This window comes from Mirounga angustirostris, unplaced genomic scaffold (genome assembly GCF_029215605.1).
Source record: "Mirounga angustirostris isolate CCGP_5_RB_7025 unplaced genomic scaffold, mMirAng1.0.hap1 SCAF_16, whole genome shotgun sequence".
In the NCBI taxonomy this organism is placed as follows: domain Eukaryota; kingdom Metazoa; phylum Chordata; class Mammalia; order Carnivora; family Phocidae; genus Mirounga; species Mirounga angustirostris.
In genome coordinates this window covers 41,158,431-41,178,299 of record NW_026991724.1, presented here as the reverse complement: position 1 = coordinate 41,178,299, position 19,869 = coordinate 41,158,431, and the positions used below count along the sequence as shown (strand labels likewise).

The 19,869-nt window shown below is 48.7% G+C and overlaps 1 protein-coding gene across 5 annotated transcripts in view; it reads left to right on the top strand.

Annotated features, from left to right (window-relative positions):
- Positions 1-88: 88 nt before the first annotated feature.
- The window catches only part of ANKRD27 (ankyrin repeat domain 27), a 51,887-nt gene continuing 32,106 nt past the window's right edge, over positions 89-19,869 (top strand). For 3 of the 5 annotated variants that reach the window (XM_045891211.3, XM_045891210.3, XM_045891212.3), the window contains exons 1-10: positions 89-245; positions 8,362-8,493; positions 14,879-14,989; positions 16,813-16,969; positions 17,685-17,839; positions 18,473-18,532; positions 18,619-18,672; positions 18,784-18,849; positions 18,939-19,015; positions 19,593-19,714. In XM_045891211.3, the coding sequence (XP_045747167.1) occupies positions 8,392-8,493; positions 14,879-14,989; positions 16,813-16,969; positions 17,685-17,839; positions 18,473-18,532; positions 18,619-18,672; positions 18,784-18,849; positions 18,939-19,015; positions 19,593-19,714 (904 nt within the window). In that variant the 5' untranslated portion in view covers positions 89-245; positions 8,362-8,391. Of the gene's footprint in view, positions 246-8,361; positions 8,494-14,878; positions 14,990-16,812; positions 16,970-17,684; positions 17,840-18,472; positions 18,533-18,618; positions 18,673-18,783; positions 18,850-18,938; positions 19,016-19,592; positions 19,715-19,869 lie in introns of those variants that run through there. The other 2 variants (XM_064580771.1, XM_064580772.1) reach the window with 2 other exon arrangements.

Sequence of the window (19,869 nt, the reverse complement as noted above, 5' to 3'; positions counted from 1 at the left end):
CGCCGCCTGAGCCCCACCCCGGCTGGGAGGACTCGATGATTGCTCTGCGCACACGTCACTCTGGATAAGGACGGCCGCTCATTGGGCTGACCAGGTGCGGCTCCGCCCAACGGCGGAGTAAAGAGGTGGGCGGTGGAGCAGAACCGCTGTGCTGGGGTGGTGGGCACCGAGGTGAGAGTCCCGGGCCCAGGAGGCGTCGCCATGGCTCCGAAGAGGACATGGAGTGAAACTATGTAGCCTTTTAAGTAAGTGTCCTCGCTCCTGTGTCATCCCGTGCCTCCCTTCCCTCAGGACGGCTGCGCCTCGGGGCCTAGAGGCCGGGCGGGGCCCCGGAGCTGGAAGGGGGAGGGGCTCTTTCCTCTTCGCGGCTAGCGCCCCGCGGCGCCCCCAGGCAGGGCTGGCTGCCCCTGGGCGGCACCCCAAGACCCGAGCTCCTCGCTGGCTGGACCGCCCCGCCCGCGCTCTGCGGGTCCCGTCGGCAGCTGGGCTCTCTCTGCCCCTGGAGTGCGGGGTGGCGAAGAATGCGCCCTCTGACCCCCGCGACTACAGGACGGGTCAGCGGGTGCGGGGTCCTGGGAGCTCGAACTTGGGGGCAGTGGGCGGGGCAGTCGTTCAAGAGCTGAGTGACCTCCGCGGTTTGCGGACCGCCTGGCGGGGCCGCTGGAGGGGGAGGATGTGGGTGGGGGTCCGGAGCCTGGGGCCTTGTGGTCCCCGGGGGTGGTGAAGGCGCAGGGGAGGGAGGAGGGAATCCCTGCCTGCCAGCCTCTTGAGGGGCCGGGGCTCTTCGTTCTGCTGGGTAAAAATTACTCCAGGAAAACTTAGGCACCAAGAGATGTTCCGGACTCTGGGTCTGTTCAGTTCTTTTCGTTGAACATAGACTGCCCAAGGCGCGCGAGCTGGGCATGGCCCCTGCAGATGTTGGGGACTGGGGCATTAGCAGCCGGTGCGGGGCCACGGAGCAAACGACGCGTCTTCATTGAGGGTTTAGGACATTCAGGGAAGGAGGGGCTGGTGAGACTGGAGGGTCTACTGGTTTGCATGCGAGCTGGGGTTTTCCAAGTTTATGGGTTTCATGGGGAGAGGCCCTTATTTTGATTAACTCACCCTCCCACCAGCCCCAGAGAAGAGCAGGGGATCTTAGTGGGATATTAGCGTTTTGAGTCCACCTTCCCCAGCATGGTATTGAGGCGGTTCAGAAGATCCAGAGCCCTGGGCCCCAGGGCTCCCTCTCACTCTGCGCTCTGTCCTTTAATCTATAGATTTGGGGCCATTTGTGGCCAGGACTTGGACGCTCCTGGCCTTGGCCATTCTCCATGGTGGAGGGTCTTAGCCACCCAGTGACCAGATGGGGGCCTTGACAGGGAAAGAGAAGTTTTCAAGACAAAATAGATAGAAGGAGGGAGAACCCATCACATTGGGGAGCTTTAGGGACAGCAGAGGGATACGAAGCTACAGAGATGGGTGGTAGGCCAGAATGAGAGGCCCTTAATGCCAGGAAGAGAAATTGAGAGTTCATTTAGTAGGGAGTAGAGGGGAAGTCCTGGAAGAATGTAGTAGCCCCCCCCCCCCCCCCCCCCCCCGCCTTTAGTCCATGGGGAATGTGTTCCAAGACCCCCAGTGGATGCTGGAAACCTCGGATAGTACCAAACCCTATACTCCATTTTTTTTTCCTATACCTACATACCTATGATAAGTTCAATATGTAAAGTAGGCACAGTAAGAAATTAATAAAAATAACTAACAAAATAGAATAATTATTAACAATATACCGTGATGAAAGTTATGTAAACGTGGTGTCTCTCTCTCTCTCTCTCTCTCAAAATATCTTGTGCTGTATTCACCCTTGTTGTGATGATGTGAGGTGATTAAATGCCTCGGTGATGAGATGAAGTGAGAGGAACGATATAGGTACTGAGTGTAATGTTAGCTGCTACTGACTTCCTGACCATATGTCAGAAGGCGGATGTTCTGTTTCCAGACCCCGGTTGACCACGGAAAAGTGAAACTGGAAAGCAAAACTGAGGATACTGAGGATAAGGGGGACTCCTGCCCCATAGTAGACCTCAGTGTTGGAAAGATTGCTTTGCCATCTTTCCTGTGGACCAGTCTGAGTAAGATCAGGAGGGCAGAGGCCTCTGAAGGAGAAGTGCAGGATGGGAGCAAGGACAGATGCTTGTGTCTAGCCTCAGTGGCAGGAAAGCAGTTGAGGCTCTGAAGTTGAGCAGATCCCTTGGGTGAGCTCTCCTCGCTCTGGCTTGCCACCAGAAATCATCCTGCCTGGCAGCTTCACTGGCAGAGCAAACAGTACTGTCTGCATAGGGCCTGGGGGTCAAGGGCTTGATTGCGTTTCCTTGTGGCTCTTGGACTGTGTTGGGCTCACGAGCGTAATTCCTGGGTCTTTGTTATTCACACATCTGCACTGTTAGTGTTTCTGTGGGTCTCTCCCTTTGTTTATGAATTGCCAGGATTAGGTTGGTGTCCCGTAACTCAATCCTCTACTAGAGGAGCAGAGGAACGTGACCATGTGAGGATAGATCTAGAAAGGATTCAGACCCAAATCCAGGGGTGGTGGTGCTCCTCCAAACTCTCCTGCTCCCTTAGTGGTCACACCCCTCTTCCAGCTCTGAGGCCTTCCCTCCCTGTGTGACTCTCCACATTCCAGCTGTCATAGCCAGCTCTGAGTTTATAGTTTGTTTCCGGCTTTCTGCTGGTGCCTGCATGGCTGCCTGGGGCCAGCCCCTCACCCTCCCCTGGATATGGGCAGTGGATTTCCAGCTTCTGTGAGAGATGACCCCTCCCTGGGAGCTTGAGCTTCCTCTCACCCCACTATCATCTTGTTCTAGTGGACGAACAGTTACAGCATGCCTACCATGAGCCACGTGGCCAGGCACAGACTGGACACTTTGAAGAAGAGCTTTGAGAAAAATATGGATAGGATCCATAAATGGCACAGGCCAGGAGGACATAAATGACTGTAATATCATACATTACATCATCCAGTTGCTTCCATTTGCTATTAAACAGATGAATTAGAGGGCGCCTGGGTGGCTCAGTTGGTTAAGCGACTGCCTTCGGCTCAGGTCATGATCCTGGAGTCCCTGGATCGAGTCCCGCATCGGGCTCCCTGCTCAGCAGGGAGTCTGCTTCTCCCTCTGACCCTCCTCCCTCTCATGCTCTCTGTCTCTCATTCTCTCTGTCTCAAATAAATAAATAAAATCTTTAAAAAAAACCAAAAAAAACACAAACAAAAAAACAGATGAATTAGAAAGTTTTCCCTTTTTGCCTTTCCCTTCTGCATCGCAAATTAAACTGGTTGGAGAATAATGCTCATCCTTTGGAAAATATGCCTGGTGTGGGTCTTTGGTGAGCGCCCTCACCAAAGAGTGAGAACAGCCATAGCAGTGAGATTTCAGCTGGGGGTTTATCTCTGGGAGGCACAGACGTTCCTATGCTGGATTCTGCTGAGCCAGGCTGCACACTGTCACCAGATGGGGACACCTGACCACCCAGCCTCATGGGACGGTTGTAGACCACAAAACCACAGTGCGCACACCACCCCATGAAATGTCCGGTACTAGTTTGAGATCATGCCTGGCTCTCCTGTTCATAGAGTTAACCTCAGATAACTCGTGTTCAGGGGGTATTTGGTATCTCTGACTAATTTCCCTGGATTTGCTGTAAATCATCCAACCATTTGAGCTTAGGCAGAGGTGGAATTTTTTTTAAAAGGAGTTTTAGAAGAGGATTTACTCCTCTTTCCAGTTTTATAAGGAACAGTTTACTTTTCATGATATAAAACGAATTCTTGCAAGTAAAACTTGTGAGGGCGTTAACCTGTGTTAAGTATTTACCCCCTATTTAAGAATTCCATTCTGGCATTAGGCACCTGATTGTTTTGGATTCTTATATGTTTTAAGCACCAGGACAAAAAGTTTGAGAAGAACATTGGACAGTGCTCTTCGAATCCCTACTCCTGGACAGAGGGTTCAGTCATTGGCAACCAAAAGGAATGATGTCCAAGAGAAAACAAGATGACTTGGGGCTGAAACCCAGCAAGCTCTGTCCCATTCACCAGCAGTGCTTGCTCCGAGTCTTGTGTGTTTCATGCATTTGAACTGAATGTTTTGATGTGGCATTCAGGGGCCTCCCCTCACCCTGCTGTCCCTCTCTGACCAGCACTGTTTGGATTCCTATTATTTCCCTGGACTCATCTTCTAATCAATTAAAAAAATTTTTTTATTCTTGGGTTTTCTGTGCCCACAGGAACCTGTTCCTGCTTCCTCTGCTCCCTACCCCAGCCTCCTTCCCTGCTGCTCCCTTCTCTGGTCCTTACCTGTCTCAGCACTGCTCTGGGTTGGTTTTACTCTGCAGATGCACATTCCTTGCCTACCAGCTAGGTTGTTACTTCCTGCATCAGAGCCCGTCCTTGTCACCTCTATCTTGGGTGTAGAGGGGTTGGAGCTCTGCCGGCATCTCGTCTGAGGAGCAGAAGGAGGGCCCCTTCCCAGCTTCATTCTGACCGTATGGCATCCTGGCTCTCATGGGGTTTCTGTCCAAGGTGTCTTTACTTTTGTACTTGCTCATGTAGAACCGATTGTGTCAGAAACCAGAAACAATTTTGTTTTCTTGTGACTCTGTCCCAGCAAAATCACATTATCCAGTTGTTCTGGTTAGGGCCTCATAAAAGGATTATTTGGGCTGCAGTAGTAATTGAATTCAACAAGTCAAATACCTGAATTGTTGTAGAGCTGTCTCTGGGGTCCAGGAAGAGATTATATGTAGCCTTTTTCATGCTAGGCTCTTCCCCTAAGAGGCCTTGCAGGGACCTCAAGGGCCTCCTTGAGGCAGTCCCCAGGAGGGCCTGCAGCAGAGACAGTTCTGGCTGGACCAGACTGAGGAAATTCAGTGTAGGGCCCATGTGGCTGTCATGGTGACTTTTCCTTTGGGGGAAATGAAGTATGGAATCTCTGCATCTGTGGGTTGTGATATAACCCTTAACCCAGGCATATTTATTTTACAGTGGGTATAGTGGCTAAAGAGGAGAATGTTAGAATAAATTCTGACATCTGTATAACCTCACGTTGGCCAACTGAGCCTCAGTTTCTTCATCTGCAAAATATGGGGCTGATGATATCAATAGTTATTGTGAGCCTTGGTTATAATTGGTTGCCTGTAGTTATCATGAACATGAAAGTGGGATGAGGATGAATAGAAGTTATCACAGTACCTGAACCAAAGATGCTCTCAAATAGGGGCTGTTTTTATCATTAGCCATAACAGAATTCATAATGTACTTACTTATATGTGTTGTCCTGGCATTTTCCCAAGAAAGTATGTTGGAATATTGTTTCATAGTAAGAAAGTAATTCAGTTTTTATTCATATTTCATTTATCTGATTGTATCAAGGGTAAGTTTACTTGATGCTCTTTAATAGTTGCTAATTTTCTCTTTTAAAAATTTTTATTATTTATTTATTTATTTGAGAGAGAGAGCCCACAGGTGTGGGGGGAAGGAGCAGGGGGAGAGGGAGAAAGGAACTCAAGCAGACTCTGCACTAAGCATGGAGCATGATGTGGGGCTCGATCTCACGATCCTGAGATCACAACCTGAGCCGAAACCAAGAGACGGACGCTTAACTGACTGTACTACCAAGGTGCCCCATCTAATTTTCTCTTTTTTAAGAAGAGGTCTCAGGCTCAAGCTCAGAATGTTTGGCAGTCAGTAGTATCTAGCAAGGTTTTACATAATGTCCATTGTTCTTGCAATTTTTTTTTTTTTAAAGATTTTTATTTATTTATTTGACAGAGAGAGACACACAGCGAGAGAGGGAACACAAGCAGGGGGAGTGGGAGAGGGAGAAGCAGGCTCCCTGCAGAGCAGGGAGCCCGATGCGGGACTCTATCCCAGGACCCTGGGATCATGACCTGAGCCGAAGGCAGACGCTTAACGACTGAGCCACCCAGGCGCCCCTGTTCTTGCAATTTTTAAAAAAGATTTTTATTTATTTGAGAGAGAGAGTAAAAGAGAGCACGAGCAGGGGGAGGGGGAGAGGGAGAAGCAGACTCCCCACTGAGCAGGGAGCCTGACACAGGGCTTGATCACGCAGCATCCAGATCATGACCTGAGCCCAAATCAAGAGTCAGACACTCAACCAGCTGAGCCATCCAGGCACCCTGGAGTATACTGTTTTTATATTTAAAGTTGTAATAAGGATTCTTTTAAAAATAAATTTGAAAAGAGAGTAGGTGTTTAAAGGAATATGTCAAATACTAACAGTAGAGCCTTTGTGTACAATTACGCAGATTATTACATAGGTACTCTGCCCAGGAGAATGAGATGTTGGCAAACTGGGGCTGATAAATAGCCTGTGAGCTACTTACCAAGCCATGTGCCCTGGCATAGGACTGTTGTATCTACTGGGTGCCTTTTTCTAATTCTCACAAAGACACCATGTAGGCCAGCAGTAAGTGGTGGTCCATTAGTATGCAGTATGGCAAAAATACTGAAGGCAGCATGTAAATGGGAGTCCTGCAAGACAGGTGTTTATATTCTCCATTGCACCACTTGAGATGGAGGCTCAGATTCTTTTTCTGTGCCCATTTTTCATATTCCTCTCTGATAGCTCAGTGAAACTACACTCATGTATGGTAAATGGAGCAGACCAGGGGCAACGGAAGCCCCATTCACAACAGGAGAAAATCTATACAGAATATACAAATAATGTTTAATAAAAGTTGTTTATAATCAATTTAATTGGAGGACATCAAAGAAGACATACATGGAAAGACATACCATGGATGATGAGATTCATTATTATCAAGATGTTGACTCTCCAATTCATAAATTTAGTGAATTTCTACTAAAAATCCCAAAAGGATTTTTATGGAATTGAGGAACTGATTTTAATTTATGGGATATTGCAAAAAAAATTAGGAATAACCAGACAATTTTGGAGAACAAGGAGGGAGGCCTTTCTCTATGAGATATCAAGGCTTATTATGAAGCTGTAGTCATGTAAACTAATGTGGTCTAGCCCTGCTCTGTCCAGTATAATAGCCACTAGCCATATGTGGCTTTTAAGCCCTTGAATGTGGCTAGTATGAATTGAAAAGTGAATGTAAAATACACACCAAATTTTGAAGATTTAGTAGGAGTAAAAAAGAGTGTAAAATATATCATTAATAAAATTTTAAAATATTGATCACATGTTAAAAATACAATATTTTGGATATATTAGGATAAATATATTATTAAAATTAATTTCACCTGTTTGTTTTTTCATGTGGCTACTAGAAAATTTTAAATTATATATGTGACTATGCATAGTGTATATGTAATTACATTTCTTATATATCTGTTGGATGGCACTGGTCTAGACTGTTGAAATAGAGTAGAGCTCAGAAACAGGCCACACATATATGGGAACTTAGAATATAGCAAAGGTAGCATTATCGGCCAGTGCAAAAGGGATAGACTGTTCAAAAAAGGATAATGGGACAATTGGCTTATGCTATGGACTAAATTTTTGTGCCCCCCCATTCATATGTTGAAGTCCTAATCCTTAATTTAGAGGATCAGAGAGTTATTTAGGGGATCAGAGAGGGGCACAGGGGGATTCCATTCTATTCTTTTTTTTTTTTTTTAAGATTTTATTTATTTTAGAGAGAGCATGAGCAGGGGAAGAGCAGAGGGGGAGGGAGACAATCTCCAGCAGACACTGATCACAGAGCCCTATGTGCGGCTCGATCCCATGACTCTGAGATCATGACCTGAGCTGAAACCAACTGTTGAATGCTTAACCGACTGAGCCACCCAGGCGCCCCTCCAGTCTATTCCAATATACTTTACTTCTTAGAAGAAAGTCTGAGGCAAACATGGTAAAATGTTAAGATTGGGTAGTTCTGGGTGACAGGTTTGCATTATTCTTCTTTATTTCTCTATATGCTTAAAATATTTCATTAAAATATATGCATAAAATAGCCATTTTAACTTTTTGCAATGACTTAGAGTTTGATGAGATTTTTTCAGATGTATTTGAGAGAGGGATAGAGCACGCAAGAGCAGGTGAAGAGGGAGAAGCAGGCTCCCGGAGTAGGGAGCCCCATGTGGGGATCATGACCTGAGCCGAAGGCAGATGCTTAACTGACTGAGCCTCCCACGCGCCCCTGAACAAGATTTCTGAACATAATTTTTGCAATCAACCAGTAAAAAAGTCATCTTGGAATTGGTGGGTTATCTTTGATATTTCCTGTAGAGTAATACATGTCAGAGATGCTTTTTAGAAATTGCCAGATCAGGACTTTTATTTGTTGTATAAATTTAAAAGTGGTCATTTACTGCTTTTTCTCCTCTTGTCCCAGGAGACTCTCTTTGCCCCATCTGAAGTCCATATGGCTCTGTATGATGAAGATCTCCTGAAAAATCCTTTCTACTTGGCTCTTCAAAAGTGGCGTCCTGACTTATGCAACAAGGTGGCCCAAACCCATGGCATTGTAAGTGCACTGGTCCTGAGGGTTGTCCTTCTCCATCAGGTGTGGACCAAGCCGTGTTGATAAGGCCAGAAATACCGTACACTTTGGTTACGTTTAGAGGGAGTCAGTTACAAACCTGCTGAGTGTAATAAGCGCCAGACCATGCTCAGTACGAGCACAGGCAGAGAGAGACCACCACGTGCTGCCTCCTCCAGGAACCCTCCTGGCTCTGCACCAGCCTTGGGTGTAATCCTTTCTCTGTTGACAGCCCCTGTTGACACTGATGTCATGGTATTCGTCTTGTTTCTCTTTCCACGTTGACTTGAGAGCTTCTGGGGGCAGAAAGCGTATTTCCCTCAGGGCATCATGGGTCCTTGTCTGTGAGGTGTGTGCTTACTCACATAGAATAAGGGAACATGTGAACACATTTGTATGTTGCTTTGAAAGGCATCTCCTCAAGGGGAAGAACCGGTGGAATAATCGAGGCATCCAAATGGCAGGACGAGGGGAGCACATGAAAGAAACCTGCTGCCTGCAGGGAGGCGGGCTGTCCACTCTAGGTGTTGGCGGCCATCTGATGCACACGGCCCTGCCCATCTATGCACACGGCCCTGCCCATCCATGCACATGCCCTGCCCATCTGATGCACATGGCCCTGCACCACCCAGAGTGCTTGCTGCCTTTGTACTGCGGCTTTTCTGGTTTGTCTTTGGGCTTCTTTTTTGTGTGTTGTCCTCTTCTCAGACTGTGCTGCTTCGTGGCCAAGGATTTTGAACTAGAGGAGAAGTCAGCGTATGTCACTCAGGTTCACTTTGGGCTGTCAGCTGCCTTGTCTGGGAACCGGGAGCTGACTTTCCCTTTACGCACTCTGTCCCGCGTCCACCACAAGCCTGCTTTTTCCAAGTTCCTTCCGGTTTTTAGGATTGGTTTTGTGGGTTCATATGTTTTTTCCAGAATTACTTCACTTTGGTTTTTAGAGGTCATAAAGTTCATTTGGTGTGTGTGTGTACATATATGTGTGTGTGTGTGTATATATATATACACATACATGTATACATATGTATACACAAAACAATTGGAGAATATAGCTGTTTCCAAGAAGAAAATAAAAATCATAAAGTTCACCAGAGACCTTATCATCTGTTCATTTCACAGTAATTATTAAATGCTCCTCTGGGCAAGGTACCATGTTTGATGCTGAGGGTTCAGCAAAAAATGGCAATAAACATCACCATCTTTTCTTTTATAGAGCTTAAATGCTATTGGGAGAGATGGTCATGCTCTGAGCAAATGACTACTAATTACAGTTGCGGTACGTGTCCCAGATGAGAAATACAGGATACAAAGCCATCATTTTAACTTGGGGGGGGCCTGACTGAATTTGAGAAATATTCCCTCCCCATCTTTGTTCTATAACGTTTTTAAAAATTGCTGTCTGGATGAGAGCAGACTATGTGTAACTTTCTCTTGCTCTTTAAGAATGCCACGCTGTGGGGGCACCTGGGTGGCTTAGTCAGGTAAGCATCCAACTCTTGATTTTCAGCTCCGGTCATGATCTCAGGGTTGTGAGCTCAAGCCCCGAGTCAGGCTCCATCCTGGGGGTGGAGCCTGCCTTAGATTCTTTCTCTCCCTCTGCCCCTTCCCCCAGCTCACACGCACGTGCCCTCTCTCTCTCTGTCTGTCTAAAAAAAAAAGCCACACTGTGAATACTCTGTGGGACCTGTTTTGCTCACCACTGTGTTGCCAGCACTTAGCACAGTTCCTGTCACCAGGTAGATGCTTTTCCAGCTGCAAGTAGTGGAATCCCACTCAAGCTCCCTTCTGCAAAAAGGGAAATTTTGAGTAAGAACTTTGGCATCTTGGTCACCTTCCTTTTGGCCACACCAAGGAACGGGGAGATTCTTCTTAAACTGTGTCATCCTGAGTTCCCAGTGGTATCCTGGGTCCTTTCTCCCGCCCCTCCTGGGATCTGCGGGGTCCATGGGGAGCTGCCTGGGGCCCACACTTGACAACACTGACTTTGTGGCCTTCAGCAGAGGGGAGATTCTGTGAGGCCAGCTTCTCAGCAGAAGTCACCGTGGGAAGGACCTGGCTATCTGGCTCAGCCCAGTCAGGTGTTGGTGGCTAGTTCCTGCCCCTCTTGGCTGTGTGATGGGGGCTCCAGGTCATCCTGGTCTAATCCATAGTAGTGCTCCATCTGTGTCTGTTGGTGGAATGAAAAAGAATATTTCAGTCACCTCTGGAAGAGTACTCATCGTTTCTGCCACCACGAAGGGATCCCTGTCGCCTCAGCCTGTGAATGCTGAATTTCTTTCCTTGGGGCCTGGCCGTCGGGCCAAGTTTGGCTGTTCTTGAATCTGCCCTGGGGACCAGAGTCATTTATTGGGCTCTAAAAACCTGTGAAATCATCACTTTTAAACATGCGTGTCCCTCCCCGCCAGGGTTAGCTGCCTCTCACACCTCTTCCTAAAGCCCAGCTCTCTGGCCACCTCATCCTCAAGTGACGGTATGTGTGTGGCAGCTGAGGGGTGCAGCTTGACTGCTCCCTCCACCTGCCCCATCCCTCCTCGAGTGTGACTTCCTTCCAAAACCTTCCTTTGATCGGAATGCCCGCGCATCCAGGCAGGCACCTCCTGCCGTCGCCTGCTCTCTGACTGGACAGGGGAAGCTCCTTCTCCCCATGTTCCCCAGATTCCAACCACAGAGGCCTGTGACACCCCCACACCGCTTCTAATAGTCACTCCTGTTCTGTTTAATTAGCATCCAGCTAATTATACACTGGTTTCTTCAGAGTGGGCTGGCCAGGCCTGCTGCCTCCCTGGGGCTCTTGTCCATGAGGTGGCAGGGGGAAAGTCCTCCAGGATTCCCAGGTGGATTAGGGGTGGGTGCATTTGCCTATAGGAGAAACAAAAATTACATAGGGAGATTAAATTTGTTCCTCTTATTGTGATCTCTCTCTCTCTTTTTTTTAAGATTTATTTATTTTATTTGAGAGAGAGCGCATGGTGTGGAGGGGCAGAGGGAGAGAGAGAATCTCAAGCAGACTCCCCGCTGAGCATGGAGACCAACCCAGGGCTTGATCCCATGACCCTGCGATCATGACCCCAGCCGAAATCAAGAATCAACAAGAGTCATGCTCAACCGACTGCCCCACCCAGATGCCCCTATTGTGATCTTTTAATTAAGGGGTATGTAGGCTTTTGAGGGCTAGCCTGGGAACCTGTCAGCATGTCTTTTGAGGGCTAGCCTGGGAACCTGTCAGCATGTCTTCCAAGTTTCAAAGAACTGACTTTCAAGTAAAATACCTAGATAGGCCAGCTAAGGGCACTGAGGTCTATATTCTAGTTCTTAGGATTCCTTTGGCATAGATCCAGCCAACAAACATTCGTTGAGCATCCACTAGGTGCCAGGCACCGTGCCGGGTTTCCAGGATCGCACAGATGAGTGGGGGAATGCAGCATGCCTTTGGGGAATTCCAGAAGCTGACCGTTGTTGGTCGCTCAGAAGAATGGGTGTCAGGACAGAAGTCACCCTAACATTCCCTGGGGGAGGAGTCAGGAGGACAGAAGTCACCCTAACATTCCCTGGGGGAGGAGTCAGGAGGGTACTCTGGAGTAGTGTCATGAATGCTGATTCTTGCTTTTATTCTACTGTCTTTTCTTTAATTACTGTTATTTAAAAATTCTTTATAAAGAGACTAGAATAAAAAGTTGTATTGTTAAGCTTTAAAATAAGCAGGTCCCCCACTACTATCTACCCGTAAGAGACTCTAAACTTTGTGTCCTCCATACAGGCTGTAATGCCCATGACATCTCCAGAAGTCTGAAGCACTGACTTGGGAGAGCCCCGAAGGCACTTGCACTTGACCCCGCCTCCTGTGGGCAGCTTCCTGGCTGCTCCATGTCCCCAGCCCCCAGGGGCTGGCTTCCTCACCCTCCCTCTCAGCCAGAGAGTCCAGCTGCTGGCTTCTGCTTGTAATGAAATGCTCTGGGCAGCATTGTCTGCCTGGAAACTGGGTGGGGGGAGGGGGTCCTTGCTATTGGAGGACTCCTATTCATTCAACAAACATTGATTGGACACCTACTGGATGTCGAACAGTGAGGTCGGTAACAGGGATACTACGCAGCCGGAGCCCGTCGTACTTTATTTAAGTTAGGGAGGCAGACAAGGCGTACGTGAATAGGTAAAAAGAATGTAGTCACAGCTGGAGTGAGGTTCTCCAGAGCACCTCAGAAGTTCCTGGTCTCTCACATGGGACCGTATGACTCCTTCATCCGTAGAGCAGGTGTGGGACCCTCTCTTGGCCTCCCTGAGTTAGGGCGTTAAACACCCTGCAGGTCTGCTTCATGGCGTTCCCATGCCTGTGGCCAGTCCTCGAGGTCCCAGGCTCTTCTTCCTGTGCTCCCTGAGGCTGTGAGAAGAGGTTGTTTCTCAATTCAGGCTTATATCTGAGGGCCTATCTTTTCTTTATTTTATTTTTATTTTTTCCCCCTTTTTAAGTTTTACTTTTATTAAAATTTAAAATTATTTTAAAGTGATTTTTTTTTTATTAAGTAATCTCTATGCCAGACATGGGGCTCGAACTATGACCCCGAGATTGAGAGTCGCGTGCTCTATTGACTGAGCTCAATTGCAAACATATGATAAGAGTAGAAAGGGTAATATAATGAGCCCCATGCACCTGTCACCCAGCCTCAGCAGTGATCCATTCGGTGGCCCGTCACATGTCCTTTCTGCCCCCTCCTGCCCCCCACCCGCGGCCACTGGGTTATTTTGAAGCATATCCCAGAAAATTATGTCGGGTAGTCATGCAGTTTCGCCTGTAGATATTTAGGAACGTGTCTTTAAATGATAAGGACTCCGAAAAAAAAGGTAACCACAATGCCATTATCACAGCTAAAACTTTCCACAATAATTCTTCAATATTGTCCACTATCTAGTCCCTTTTCAGGTTTCCCAAATCATCTCATAATTGTCTGTTTCACGGTGGGTTTGTTCAGATCAGGGTCCAGAGGAGGCCCACACGTCACACTGGATGGATGAGTCTCCACGTCTGTCTTTCCTCCTCACTGCCGAGCTCAAGTGACGTGTGCAGAGGCGCGTGCCCTGTGTGTGAGGCGTGGTCAGTGTTGACATGCGCGTGGCCTTGGGAAACCGTGTCCACAGTGTTCCACTGCTTTTTCGTTTTATCTTCCCCTTCCCTCGTTTTCTTTCTTTGTGTCTCTGCAGTGCGTTCATCCGGGTTCCCCGCACTCTGGCTCTTGCCAGTGGCAGTCCCAGGGGTAGTGCTGACAGTGGTCCTCTGTTCACCGTACTTCCGGAAACTGGTGGTTTGAGCTAGATGTGGATCTGATTCCGTCTCGGTTTTTTGAGGAGGGGCCAGGCCATCTTGTCAGCGTTCTCCCATCCACAAGTGCCACCTTCTGCTCTGAGGAGTTGGCGTGCCCCTGTGTGGGGAGAGGCCGAGCTGCCCGAGGAAGCCCCGGGTGACGGGCTCTCATGGCTGCGGTTTCACCGACCGTGTCTTTGCTGGGGGAGCTCCAGGGGGGTCTGGGCTGAGCCTCCAGCGCTGGCTCCGGGAAGTGGCAGGAGTTTGCATCAGGGCCCTACCACTCACTGGCCGCGAGACCCTGGACAGTTTCCTTAGCTCCCTTGAGCCTCAGTTTCCTTGTCTGTAGGATGGGGATAGCACGGAAGCTGTATGCTTTGGGCTGGGTTGCTTCAGGAGGTGGGGTTCCGAGGGTCTACACCGCCTTGGGCGTCTTCCTTCCGAGTACACTTGAGTCTGAGAGAGTCCCTGAGCCGCCAAGGCGGTGGTGTGGTGGCCACGGTCGGGCCACAGTTCACCTCTCAGATGGAGCCCGCCCCAAGGACAGAGCCTGGCTCCTGCGACAGCTCGGCAGAGGTGGCCGTTTGCTACAGGAAACCCTGTTTCTGCGGCTCATATTACAAACTGTGATCACAACTGGGCTTAAAAAAAACAGAAAAAAGACGGGAAGGAAACCGTCTTCAGGGTGCAGTGTTTCTCCTCATTCAGATGGCGGGATTACGTGTGACTTTTTAGGTTCACTTTTCTCTTCTTTCCAGACGATCCTGTCTTCCTCTGGAGTCGTCCCCGAGCCTGTTGAGAATAGACTGGGCGCCTGGCGTTGGCTGTGGGAGGGGGGACCCAGCGGGTGTGGGAACAAGCCTGGGGGCCTGGGTCCAACCCCTCTGCCCAGGTCGGGGGTTGTGGCTTTGCCACCAGGACGTCCGTGACCCCAGTCGCTTGGTTTCAGACGGAACCAAGAGGTTAGTGACAGGACCTTGTTCAGATGTTCCAGATGCCCCCCCGCCCCCGCCCCCCCGGCTTTCTGCAGTTCTAAGTGGCACATCTCGTACTCTTCACCCTGCTTACTGTTTCCAGGTCCTGGTGCCCTGCAAAGGAAGCTTGCCGAGCAGCGTTCAGTCCACTTGTCAGTTTGAGTCCTACATTTTGATACCCGTGGAAGAACACTTTCAGACCTTAAATGGAAAGGTATTCATTTCCTTGTGGGTCAACCAGGGTCCCTCACTCAGTGTTTGGGAATGGGGGTGGGGGGCAGGGGTTCCCACATCTGACCCTGTCCCAGCTGTGGTAAATGATGGCTCTAACACGCACAGCAGCCTGTGGCCTGGGCTTGGAGGGCCCCCTGCCTTTGAGGAAAGAGGAGATGGTAATGGGGAGCAGGGCCTGGCTGGGCCTCTGCCCGGGAGGAGGGCGGGTGGAGGGGTGGGGGGGCGGGGCATCTCTCCCTCAGCGCAGGGGCCTCCTGCTGGTAAGTCGGGGAGTCTCTGGAACATCTGAACGAGGTCCTGTCACTAACCTCTTTTATCCCCGTGCTCTTGAAAGACTAATCAGTTTCTTGGCCACAAATAGTAGATCAGGGGTGAATTTTAACTTTTTAAAAAACGTTCTTAAAAAAAAAAATGTTATTGAAACTTAAATAAGCCAAAACAAAAACCAAAAACCAAAAACAAGCATGTTATTAAAACTTCAATAAGCCAAAAAAATAAATAAATAAAAAACATTCTTTTGAAATAATCTCAAACCTAGAGAAAGCTTCAGTAAAGCACAAAGAACTATCCTATACTCTTCCCCCAGATTGGTCAGCCGTGAGCATTTTGGCCACATTTGTTTTATCAGTCCCTCTCCCCCACACCCCCACGCGCTATTACTGCTTTTCTTTAAGCCTTTTTCAGAAAAAGTAAGAGTGAGTTGCAGACACCATGTCCCTTTATTCTAAAATGCGTTTTCTGCGTAACTTAGCAGCAGAGTGATCACACTCAGGAAAGTGAACTGTTCGACACACTGTCCTCATACAAATTGTGCTAATTATACAAGTAGTGTTCTTTTGTAGAAAATCTTTTTTTTCTTTTTAGATCCAGAATCCTGCAATGCCTTCAGTTGCTGGTCTTTTTAGTTTCCTTTGATTTGGTGCAGTCCTCGAGGGATCTTTGTCTTTCATGACACGGATGGTTTTGCTTTGTAGACTCTCCCTCAGCCTGGGGTTCCCAGAGGTTCCCTCACGGCTGGAAGGGTGTTTTATTTTTCTCAGCGTGTCATGACAAGAGACACATGACGTCAGTCTGTCTCATTCTTGATGTTACCTCTGGGGTCCGCGTTTTCTTATTTTTTAAGGGGAGGTAGAGAGATTCTGGGAGGGGGGTGTTCTGTTCCTTGCCAGGAGTGGGGTGGGCCCAGGTGCATTTGGGGCAGCTCAGTCCCTCGGACCTGACAGCCAGGGCTCACGTGGGCCTGTGGCGGAACAGAAGGGACAGGACAGGACACGGGGTTACTGGAACACCAGCTCGAGGGGGGTGGGGATCAGCAGCCCTGTTCGCCCTGCTAGTCACTGCTAGTTTGTTCTCTTCAGGGAAGTCAAATCTACAAGGAGAACAGAGGAGTCAGGCTTATCACGGCTCGTCTGCCCGGGTACCCCAGCCGTGTCCAGAATGCTGAATGTGGCAGGGACGGCAGCGTCCCTTCCCCGGCCCCATGCAGCACCAGGCCATTCCAGGAGAGCCTTCTTCCTTCCTCCTTTCCCGGAGGGTACAGGTTTTCTTCTGCTCCAAGGACCAGCTTAATGCATGTCTGTCACAATATTTAAAAAGGATCAGCTGTAGCTATAGGGTGAACAAAGAGGAAAGAAAACATTTTAGTATCAAAAAGCAACGTGGGAGAGTGTTCATGCCTGCCCTGCAGAGCTCTACTGGAACAAAGGTGTGCAGGTCGGAAGCAGCGCCGTATCGGGGGCCAGGCGGAGGGGGGATCGACGGTCACCCCCGGCCACTGGCGCAGTGACGGCTCTCTTGTTCCAGGATGTCTTTATACAAGGAAACAGGATTAAATTAGGAGCTGGTTTCGCCTGTCTTCTCTCAGTGCCCATTCTCTTTGAAGAAACTTTCTACAATGAGAAAGAAGAAAGTTTCAGCATACTTTGTATAGCCCATCCTTTGGAAAAGAGAGAGAGTTCAGGTATTCTGGGAGAAAAACCCCTTTCCGTTGATTTGGAGAACTGTGTTTGTTGAGCTTCCTCCTGACATAGCTGTGGTAAACATCCCATAAAACATTCAAGAGCCTGCTAGAAGCCTGCCTAACTTTACAGTAATTCCCCAGAGCTTAATCAAAAAGTCATCCTGAGCCAAGACAGTGTGGCTGGGGGCTGCTGTGTATGGTTGCACAGGTTGGACATTACACAATTCTGGGAGGCGACATCGATGTAGACCTGTGTGTGAATGTGGCCCCCTGGAGCTGTACAGGGTGGTTTGACCTTGGGCCTCAGTGTTAGAGCTAACTCTTATACCATTATTGCCCACCCAGCCCCACTATTGTGCCCCTTTGAGAGCTCATTATTTTTAATAAATAATAATTCTTCAGTGCTAAATGTGCTTCCTGTGCTAAATGTACTCTGAGGCCCGTATTGCCAGGAATCAGGGGTTGTTCACCAGAGCCTCATAGGTCGTGCCCACGGTCTCAACTTGTTTTGTCCGAGGAAAGGGCTTCAAGGCTCTCTGGGCCCTGAGCTGTCCTGTAACGAGGCTGCTCTTGGGCAGTATCTTGAAATAATTCCTGTCCTCTCCTGGAAGAGGGGGCTCCAGACCCTGGGGGAGCAGGGCAAAGGATGTGGTACTTCCCCCATTAGGAAACTGTGAAGGCTTCAGCCAGCCTGACCCTTTGTCTCTTTTTTCAGAAGAGCCTTCAACATCTTCAGATCCCTTTACCCTGAAAACCATCGAAGATGTGAGGGAGTTTTTGGGACGACACACGGAGAGATTTGACAGGAGCATTGCTTCTTTCCAGCGAACGTTCAAGGAATGTGAAAGAAAGAGCCTCCGTCAACACATAGTCAGTAGCTGTGTCTTGCTTTGCCAGGGTGCCCTGGCTCAGGCCGGTTCCAGAAATGGGGATCCCTCTCAGTGCACTCTGAAACTGTGCTGCCTCCACTGTTGGAAGCTTTACTTAAATGTTTCCTGCTAACAATAAAAGTAGTCAAGCCACTGGAGAAAACTTGAACCTGACAAAGTATAAAAATGAATATTGTTATCACCTATGTGAACCCCAAGGGAAGTTTTCTCTAACCCTTCATGCCTATACACTTAAAAAAAAAAAAAAAGAAAGAAAGCAGGGCGCCTGGGTGGCTCAGTTGGTTAAGCGACTGCCTTCGGCTCAGGTCATGATCCTGGAGTCCCGGGATCGAGTCCCGCATCGGGCTCCCTGCTCGGCGGGAAGCCTGCTTCTCCCTCTGACCCTCCCCCCTCTCATGTGCTCTCTGTCTCTCATTGTCTCTGTCTCAAATAAATAAAATCTTTAAAAAAAAATCACATAATTATTTGATAAGCCTGTATCAGGACTTAAAGCTTTTCACCCAGGAAGTGCATCTTGTGAAATGTTCTGGCTCCGGGATGCGTGACACGTTTTGGGTTTTGTGTTGGGGCCTTGGGTTATGAGTGACCTGTTTCTCTGCCGTGTGTTGCACAGGACTCGGTGAATGCTCTCTACACCAAATGCCTCCAGCAGCTTCTGAGGGACTCTCACCTGGTAAGGAGCAGGACTTTCAAAAGAGAGAACTGCAGTTTGCCCACATGCCAGTCCAAGCTCTTTAACGGTACCTTCTTGTCCTGCAGAAAATGCTTGCCAAGCAGGAGGCCCAGATGAACCTGCTGAAGCAGGCAGTGGAGGTAAGAGGCCAGGCCAGTGCAGGGAGAGGAGGCAGTGGTGCGGGGGGAGGGGGAGGCTCTCCCGGGCCCCTCTGCACACTCGGAACGGCGGTCTGTTCGTTGATTCCACAGATGTACGTCCAGCATGATATTTATGACCTGATCTTTAAATATGTGGGGACCATGGAGGCAAGCGAGGTAGGTCCTAAATCCCCGTCATCCCGGTTGGAAGCCTTTTATCCTTAGCCGTTTAAGAAATTTGAAGCTTCGTTAAAATCTGTTGTTAGGATGCTGCCTTTAACAAAATCACGAGAAGCCTTCAAGATCTTCAGCAGAAGGACATTGGCGTGAAACCTGAGTGCAGGTAAGAGTTTGCACTGCCGTAGCTCGGCATCCTCAGAGGCTGGGGCCTCTGCTCCTGGAAGCAGGGCTCTCAGCGGCAGGGACCGCACACTGTTTTGGCCTGGTTCATACCGAGGAACAGCGCGGTTACTTGTGACCAAAGATAAAGGACTGAGGTTGGCAGATGTCACCCTCCTGAGCCGGGTAGGAACTCAAGGGGTGGGGGTTTCGCACAGCTGGTCTTTTGACCTGCTTTTGAATTAATTTATGTTTCTTTAGGATACAAAAATGTCCTGTGTTTATGCTGAAACTGTTTTAACTCCTTTGAGCTATCTCACTCTGGGGCTAAGGGTTTTTATTTTTATTTTCTCCTAATTTTCTGGCGCAGCTATAATACCGTTTTGCATCCTGAATGGGACATGCAAAGGTGTTGAGTTTTGCCACTCATTTGAGTCCGATTGCTCCCGAGTTTCTATTTTTGTTGGTCGTTACTTACGGTTTGTCTGTAAGCAGAGTAAATCTGAGGTATGCTATTAGATCAGGGAAGAAGGGCCCTCCCACTGTGGTCTTAAGTTGTCACTTTCCAAATTATTTTGCAGCTTCAACATACCTCGTGCAAAGAGAGAGCTGGCTCAGCTGAACAAGTGCACCTCCCCACAGCAGAAGTTGATTTGTTTGCGAAAGGTGGTGCAGCTAATAACCCAGTCTCCCAGCCAGAGAGGTTTGTGCTCAGGGGAGGGGCCTGGCGGTGGAGTAGACACTTAACGTCCAGATGCAAAAGTCTGTTAAGGAGCAGTGTCGTCTTCAAGGATCACACAGCTGGGCTGATGTGCCGCAGAGCATCCCTGTGTGAGCACCCCGGAGTCTGCTCTGATA